This window comes from Oncorhynchus gorbuscha, unplaced genomic scaffold, assembly GCF_021184085.1.
Source record: "Oncorhynchus gorbuscha isolate QuinsamMale2020 ecotype Even-year unplaced genomic scaffold, OgorEven_v1.0 Un_scaffold_496, whole genome shotgun sequence".
In the NCBI taxonomy this organism is placed as follows: Eukaryota; Metazoa; Chordata; class Actinopteri; order Salmoniformes; family Salmonidae; genus Oncorhynchus; species Oncorhynchus gorbuscha.
In genome coordinates this window covers 498,941-507,994 of record NW_025745323.1, presented here as the reverse complement: position 1 = coordinate 507,994, position 9,054 = coordinate 498,941, and the positions used below count along the sequence as shown (strand labels likewise).

The window sequence follows — 9,054 nt, the reverse complement described above, 5'->3', positions numbered from 1 at the left end:
CTAAGACCTACACAAGCTAAGACCAAGACCAGCTAAGACCTAGACCAGCTAAGACCTAGACCAGCTAAGACCTAGTCAAGCTAAGACAAGCTAAGACCTAGACAAGCTAATACCTAGACAAGCTAAGACCTGGACAAGCTAAGACCTAGACAAGCTAATACCTAGACAAGCTAAGACCTAGACAAGCTAAGACCTAGACAAGCTAAGACCTAGACAAGCTAAGACCTGGAAAAGCTAATACCTAAACCAGCTAAGATCTTGACAAGCTAATACATAGACAAGCTAAGACCTACACAAGCTAAGACCTGACCTCATGCATTAGACCTAGAAACACACCTAGAACCAGCTAAGACCTGTCAGTGGTAGCTGGACCTATATCTAGAAACACATCTAAAACCTGTTCCTGACCAGCTGGATTATATCTAGAAACACATCTAAAACCAGGTGTTCCTGTCAGTGGTAGCTGGATTATATCTAGACAAGCTAAAACCAGGTGTTCCTGACCAGTGGTAGCTGGATTATACCTAGACAACACATCTAAACCAGGTGTTCCTGACAGCTAAGACCTAGACAAGGATTATACCTCAAGAAACACATCTAAAACCAGGTGTTCCTGTCAGTGGTAGCTGGAAAAGCTAATAAACACATCTAAAACCAGGTGATCTTGACAAGCTAATACATAGACAAGCTAAGACCTACACAAGCTAAGACCTGTTCATGTCATTATATCTAGAAACACATCTAAAACCAGGTGTTCCTGTCAGTGGTAGCTGGATTATATCTAGAAACACATCTAAAACCAGGTGTTCCTGTCAGTGGTAGCTGGATTATATCTAGAAACACATCTAAAACCAGGTGTTCCTGTCAGTGGTAGCTGGATTATATCTAGAAACACATCTAAAACCAGGTGTTCCTGTCAGTGGTAGCTGGATTATATCTAGAAACACATCTAAAACCAGGTGTTCCTGTCAGTGGTAGCTGGATTATATCTAGAAACACATCTAAAACCAGGTGTTCCTGTCAGTGGTAGCTGGATTATATCTAGAAACACATCTAAAACCAGGTGTTCCTGTCAGTGGTAGTTGGATTATATCTAGAATCGTCTATATCTGTATCTGAGTCCAGAATTGGCGTGCTCGACTCACTAGTTCCTCAAAGTATTTGGGTGCAGGGTTCAAAGGGCATATCAACTGTTTCTGTCTGTTGTTTTCAGTTGGGTCTTTTCCTGTTGATGCTGCTGCTGATTCTAAGGTCTTGTTCTGTCTCTCTGATCTCTTCCAGGTTGGAGGCAATAAACACACCATGAGTGACCACATGCACGTGGGGAACCACCAACAGATCCACGTTCAACAGCTGTTTGAGGAGAACAGCAACAAACGGACAGTGTTGACTGCACAGCCCAATGGGTTGACCTCTGTGGGCCGGGCAGGTCTACCGCTGCCTGACCGACAGCAGCCCGACGTCACCACTACCACGGCCCAGTGTCGGCAGGGCAGCTCAGCCTCCCTCAAGTCCACCGACAGCAAGCCCCAGCCGGCCACCCTGACCCCGGAGCAGGCCATGAAGCAGTTCATGCCCAAGCTTACGGCCTTCGAGCACCATGAGATCTTCAGTTACCCAGAGGTGTATTTCGCTGGACCCAACGCCAAGAAGAGGCCGGGGTGATCGGGGGTCTAACAACGGAGGCTATGACGACGATCAGGGCTCCTACATCCAGGTGCCCCACGACCACGTCTCCTACCGCTACGAGGTCCTCAAGGTGATTGGCAAGGGCAGTTTCGGTCAGGTGGTGAAGGCCTACGACCACAAGGCCCACTGCCACGTGGCGCTGAAGATGGTGAGGAATGAGAAGAGGTTCCACCGCCAGGCGGCCGAGGAGATCCGGATCCTGGAGCACCTGAGGAAGCAGGACAAAGACTCCACCATGAACGTGATCCACATGCTGGAGAACTTCACATTCCGTAACCACATCTGCATGACCTTTGAACTCCTCAGCATGAACCTCTACGAGCTCATCAAGAAGAACAAGTTCCAGGGCTTCAGCTTGCCGCTCGTCAGGAAGTTCGCCCACTCTATCCTGCAGTGTCTGGACTCGCTGCACAAGAACCGTATCATCCACTGTGACCTGAAGCCAGAGAACATTCTCCTGAAGCAGCAGGGACGCAGCGGGATCAAGGTCATCGACTTTGGCTCCAGCTGCTACGAGCACCAGCGGGTTTACACCTACATCCAGTCTCGTTTTTACAGAGCTCCCGAGGTCATCCTGGGGTCGCGCTATGGGATGCCTATTGACATGTGGAGCCTGGGCTGCATCTTAGCGGAGTTGCTCACTGGGTACCCTCTCCTGCCGGGCGAAGATGAAGGGGACCAACTGGCATGCGTCATCGAGCTGCTGGGCATGCCCTCGCAGAAACTTCTGGACTCTTCCAAGAGAGCCAAAAACTTTGTGAGCTCCAAGGGTTACCCCCGGTACTGCGCGGTGACGACCCTGCCGGACGGCTCGGTGGTGCTGAACGGGGGGCGCTCCCGCCGGGGCAAACTGAGGGGACCCCCGGGGAGCAAGGAGTGGGTGACGGCCTTGAAGGGCTGCGACGACCCCCTGTTCCTGGACTTCATCAAGCAGTGTCTGGAGTGGGACCCTGCCGTGCGCATGTCCCCCAGCCAGGCCCTCAGACACCCCTGGCTCAGGAGGCGCTTGCCCAAACCTCCCACGGGGGACAAAACAACGGTGAAGCGTATCACCGACGGGGGCTCTGGCGCTATCACGTCCATCTCCAAATTACCTCCCACCTCGGGCTCCACCGCCAAGATAAGGACTAACCTGGCGCACATCACGGACGCCAACGGGAACATCCAACAGAGGACAGTGTTGCCAAAACTAGTCAGTTGAAGGAACTGTAAACGACAGCTAGTTCGTTGTCTCATCGAGGATCTCTCTTCTTACTGGATTTTGGTTTGTTTGTGTTTTAAAATGGAGAGATGTGTCTCTGAGAGAGAGAGAGAAACAACCGGGGAAGCCGAACAGTACCAGTCACAGTACTCAACCGTGTGGTTTGTTTTAGACAGAGGGGTTTATTCAGCGTTATTAATTCACCGCGTCATTGTTTAGTAGCTCTGTAGCAGCTTTTATTTAAATATAAACGAGACAAAAACATGAAAGTGGTCATCATGAAGGGAACAATGCTTTTAGGTGTTTAGTCTCAGGACTGTGTGCTCTGATGGAGCAGGTGGCTTCCGTTCACACAATCTGGCCCAAGCAGAGACTGATAACCTGGGCATGATATAGTGTAGAACAACAGAATGGGTGGCTGGCCACGATGAACACATGGCGATAACTAACTCATATCAGACAGTCTGAAGATATTTAGGCTCTGCTTCTCTACCTTATCTGATTGATATAGTGACATTAAATAGCTGTGAGAAAGGTGTTTTTTTTTTTATAAGCTACGATCATAGTATCTGAGATGAGGTTTTGGTCAAATAAATGTGAGGATGGAAAGTGGCTGTTTTAAGACTGTTAAGAGTTAAAGTGAGAGGTTGGGCCGCGGTGTGGAAACATTTGTTTACCTGACAGACTATGCCTGTAAAACTCTTGACATTCCTTAAACAACTGAACTAGAACTAAAAATTAGTGTAGGTTTGTCTTGTTTTCACCTGTACCAGAAACAAGGGAGTGATACACGGAATAATGTGTTCTGTCAGAGAGGAGGAGAGGAGAGGATGGGAGAGGGGATGGGAGAGGATGGGAGAGGGGGAGAGAGAGGAAGGAGAGGAGAGAGGGGGGAGAGAGGGAGGGGAGGGGATGGGAGAGGGGGAGAGAAGAAGGAGAGGAGAGAGGGGGGGGGGGAGAGAAGAAGGAGAGGAGAGAGGGGGGGAGAAAATAAGGAGAGGAGGGGAGGGGAGAGAGAGAGGGGAGGGGGGAGAGAAATGGCATCTATCAAAATATGAGATGTCAACATAATAAGTTATTAGGTGCTATTCCTTGGTACAGCTGCTGTGAAATGTAATCTTCACTGCAAAACAATGGTGCTTTTTATTTGAAAACGGATGTAAAGAGGATTTTGGAGAAAAAAATGTCTACTTTGTTTTGTTCTATCAGATTATTGGACGATTAGAAACTAAATGTGCTTGAGGCAGAGTAGAGCTGAGGTGAAGTGGCTTTGTGATGATGTCCTCATCAGAGAGGACTGTGTCTGTGATGAAGGACTGTGGATATTATAATGTCCTCATCAGAGAGGACTGTGTCTGTGTTGAAGGACTGTGGATATTATAATGTCCTCATCAGAGAGGACTGTGTCTGTGTTGAAGGACTGTGGATATTATAATGTCCTCATCAGAGAGGACTGTGTCTGTGATGAAGGACTGTGGATATTATAATGTCCTCATCAGAGAGGACTGTGTCTGTGTTGAAGGACTGTGGATATTATAATGTCCTCATCAGAGAGGACTGTGTCTGTGTTGAAGGACTGGATATTATAATGTCCTCATCAGAGAGGACTGTGTCTGTGTTGAAGGACTGTGGATATTATAATGTCCTCATCAGAGAGGACTGTGTCTGTGTTGAAGGACTGTGGATATTATAATGTCCTCATCAGAGAGGACTGTGTCTGTGTTGAAGGACTGTGGATATTATAATGTCCTCATCAGAGAGGACTGTGTCTGTGTTGAAGGACTGTGGATATTATAATGTCCTCATCAGAGAGGACTGTGTCTGTGTTGAAGGACTGTGGATATTATAATGTCCTCATCAGAGAGGACTGTGTCTGTGTTGAAGGACTGTGGATATTATAATGTCCTCATCAGAGAGGACTGTGTCTGTGTTGAAGGACTGTGGATATTATAATGTCCTCATCAGAGAGGACTGTGTCTGTGTTGAAGGACTGTGGATATTATAATGTCCTCATCAGAGAGGACTGTGTCTGTGATGAAGGACTGTGGATATTATAATGTCCTCATCAGAGAGGACTGTGTCTGTGTTGAAGGACTGTGGATATTATAATGTCCTCATCAGAGAGGACTGTGTCTGTGTTGAAGGACTGTGGATATTATAATGTCCTCATCAGAGAGGACTGTGTCTGTGTTGAAGGACTGTGGATATTATAATGTCCTCATCAGAGAGGACTGTGTCTGTGATGAAGGACTGTGTCTGTGTGTGAAGGACTGTGGATATTATAATGTCCTCATCAGAGAGGACTGTGTCTGTGTTGAAGGACTGAAGGACTGTGGATATTATAATGTCCTCATCAGAGAGGACTGTGTCTGTGTTGAAGGACTGTGGATATTATAATGTCCTCATCAGAGAGGACTGTGTCTGTGATGAAGGACTGGATATTATAATGTCCTCATCAGAGAGGACTGTGTCTGTGTTGAAGGACTGTGGATATTATAATGTCCTCATCAGAGAGGACTGTGTCTGTGATGAAGGACTGTGGATAGTATAATGTCCTCATCAGAGAGGACTGTGTCTGTGTTGAAGGACTGTGGATATTATAATGTCCTCATCAGATATATTATAATGTCCTCATCAGAGAGGACTGTGTCTGTGTTGAAGGACTGTGGATATTATAATGTCCTCATCAGAGAGGACTGTGTCTGTGTTGAAGGACTGTGGATATTATAATGTCCTCATCAGAGAGGACTGTGTCTGTGATGAAGGACTGGATATTATAATGTCCTCATCAGAGAGGACTGTATCTGTGTTGAAGGACTGATCTAGGGTCAGGCTGGGTAGGTAGGTAGGTAGGTAGGGGCTGGTAGGTCGATGAGGTGCTTACTACATGGGCATGACTGCATATACTTGAATAGAAGGTGTTCTTCAGAGCCTGGGGTTGTCTCAGTAATACTGAATAGTTCTTCAGAGCCTGGGGTTGTCTCAGTAATACTGAATAGTTCTTCAGAGCCTGGGTGGTCTCAGTAATTCTGAATAGTTCTTCAGAGCCTGGGGTTGTCTCAGTAATACTGAATAGTTCTTCAGAGCCTGGGGTTGTCTCAGTAATACTGAATAGTTCTTCAGAGCCCGGGGTTGTCTCAGTAATTCTGAATAGTTCTTCAGAGCCTGGGGTTGTCTCAGTAATACTGAATAGTTCTTCAGAGCCTGGGGTTGTCTCAGTAATTCTGAATAGTTCTTCAGAGCCTGGGGTTGTCTCAGTAATTCTGAATAGTTCTTCAGATTCTGGGGTGGTCTCAGTAATTCTGAATAGTTCTTCAGAGCCTGGGGTGGTCTCAGTAATTCTGAATAGTTCTTCAGAGCCTGGGGTTGTCTCAGTAATTTTGAATAGTTCTTCAGAGCCTGGGGTTGTCTCAGTAATTCTGAATAGTTCTTCAGAGCCTGGGGTTGTCTCAGTAATTCTGAATAGTTCTTCAGAGCCTGGGGTTGTCTCAGTAATACTGAATAGTTCTTCAGAGCCTGGGGTTGTCTCAGTAATTCTGAATAGTTCTTCAGAGCCTGGGGTTGTCTCAGTAATACTGAATAGTTCTTCAGAGCCTGGGGTTGTCTCAGTAATTCTGAATAGTTCTTCAGATTCTGGGGTTGTCTCAGTAATTCTGAATAGTTCTTCAGAGCCTGGGGTTGTCTCAGTAATTCTGAATAGTTCTTCAGAGCCTGGGGTTGTCTCAGTAATGCTGAATAGGTGTTCTTCAGAGCCCGGGTGGTCTATAACACGTGGTTATACAGCAGGACTTAAGGTTGACTCATGTAGCTTTTTGAATTGCTTAGTTTATACCATGTTGACTATTGCGACTGTAGAGTAGGAGTTTTATTTTTCATTTGCTCGTTTATTTAATAATATTTTCAGTAGTGAACCCGATACGTGTCTCTGGCCAGAGTGTAAATTCCTAAAGCGCTTGTTCCCTTGCACAGCCAAAAGAAGTGTTCCCATATTCCCCTTTGCTTCATGTGGAAGGCAACCTGTAAAACAGACTCCTAAACCTGGTAATGAACATTTTCCCCAAATGTGTTGAACCTTCACACTTTCTAAAGTATTGTGACAAAGGTTTTTATTAGTTAACCATAAATCACACGGAGGCTTCTTTAAAGCTTTTGTCAAAGTTGTACTTTTTTATTTCACATAAAACAATATCGTCAAATAAAAGAGGCAATCTAAAAGATATGAAACTGAACTTAGGGCTGAATAGAACAGAATGTTGTGTTGTTGTCTGATTGGTCGGTCGGTAACCACGGAGAGACTTATGACCTCATGCACAAGAACTATACTATGGGATCCTATCAGACTGTCACTGTGTGGATACTTGGAGGCTCCAGGACAACGAGCAGAAGACTCTGTTTGATTGGAGTTCAGAACAGGTGTGGTTGGCTGGGGATTGGATGGACGACCTGGTGACCTCATCAGGTCAGGGAGTAGAGCCCTGGCCTGCCCCCGCTGACGATTGGTTCAGTGCCTGCCAGCTGCACACTGCTCAGTAGCCCCGCCCCCTTTGGAACCCATTGCCGCCTGCTGATTGGAGAACATCAGCGGGGAGGGGCAGGACAGGGGGCGGGGTCACAACGTTCTTTTGACTTTTTTTAATTGTAGTTGTTTTGTGGATTGATAGTCGGGAGGAATCGTGTCCTTCGGTCGAATACAATGTGCCTTTTGGTTATTAATACCATTCATTTAGTAACCCGAGACCAGTAACATAATGACTTCATTCCCCTACACACACCTACCTACAGCACATCTCCCCTGAACATACATCCATTTCACAGATGTTTGAAATGTTTACAGTCATTTTTATGGATGTTTTCTTCAAGCCCAAAGACAGTCTTCCTGGCTTAACCTCTGATGTGGTAGCGAGGAGAAAGCCAAGCGGCCGCACAATGACAGGTATTACATGGGCTACATCCACAATGGCACCCTATTCCCTAATATAGTGCACTACTTTTGATAGGGCTCTGGTCAAAAGTAGTGCACTATATAGGGAATAGGGTGCCATTTCGGGGAAACAGCCGTGCAGTTTCGAGACAGAGCGTCAGATCTTTTGGGATGACTAACTCTCATTTGGAAACACCCTTTGCCAACAGGGAACGCTTAGTAAGAAGCAATCACCTTTATGCTCTGAAAGGGTCGAGGAACTGACAGCCTCTGTCTTGTGTTAACATCAAAACAATTCAAGGGGTTATAGCTGTTAGCTTCATTTTATTACTCCCGGAGAGAAGGACAAAAATACATTTGAATCTTTACCTCAGACTGTTGTGATAGATTTATCTTCTTATTGTGATTTGAATAACCCAGGGCATTTGGTTACATACCAAAGTGCATTTCTTTCTACGTTTGTGGCTATGAGGAAATGAAGCCAGTGGATTTTGACTCTTATTTTTCTGAGTAAAAAAACAAGGCACTCAAACCACTTTTGGTCATTCAAGGGCCATATCTATCTATATCTCTATCTATCTATCTGGAGAATGCTTGTCTTCAGCTGAGAAGGAAGTAGGGAGATGGAGTACAGTGTTTATTTCATTACACCACTGTCTGAACGACGTAGCACAACTCCAAACCTCTGTGTGCTCGACACGGTTGGATGTAGCTTCTTTTCAGTGCAGTGTCAACTGTCCTATCACAATCTGCAGTCTATAGTCGGTCAGCCCAATGTGCTACTCCACGGTAAGGTAACATAGCTGTGGCAGAATCAAGCATTTGGCTATATTGTACATGTTTTGAAAATGAATTATTATTTTTTTAATACTTTTTTTTGCAACTTGTAAGAATTTTAACTCTTGACTGTCTCGGGAGTTCTACTACACAACTTGTAGAAGACAGTCTCTAGAGTTCTACTACAGAACTTTTAGAAGACAGTCTCTAGAGTTCTACTACACAACTTTTAGAAGACAGTCTCTAGAGTTCTACTACAGAACTTTTAGAAGACAGTCTTGAGAGTTCTACTACACAACTTGTAGAAGACAGTCTCTAGAGTTCTACTACAGAACTTTTAGAAGACAGTCTCTAGAGTTCTACTACACAACTTTTAGAAGACAGTCTTGAGAGTTCTACTACACAACTTTTAGAAGACAGTCTCTAGAGTTCTACTACACAACTTTTAGAAGACAGTCTCTAGAGT

General features: G+C 45.5%; 1 protein-coding gene across 1 annotated transcript in view; it reads left to right on the top strand.

Moving 5' to 3' along the window:
* LOC124018374 (dual specificity tyrosine-phosphorylation-regulated kinase 2-like) overlaps positions 1 to 3,438 on the top strand; it is a 27,086-nt gene extending 23,648 nt beyond the window's left edge. The window contains 2 exon segments of the mRNA XM_046333657.1: positions 1,282 to 1,661; positions 1,663 to 3,438. Coding sequence (XP_046189613.1) covers positions 1,303 to 1,661; positions 1,663 to 2,890 — 1,587 coding nt within the window. The 5' untranslated portion in view covers positions 1,282 to 1,302 and the 3' untranslated portion in view covers positions 2,891 to 3,438.
* Positions 3,439 to 9,054: the final 5,616 nt, after the last annotated feature.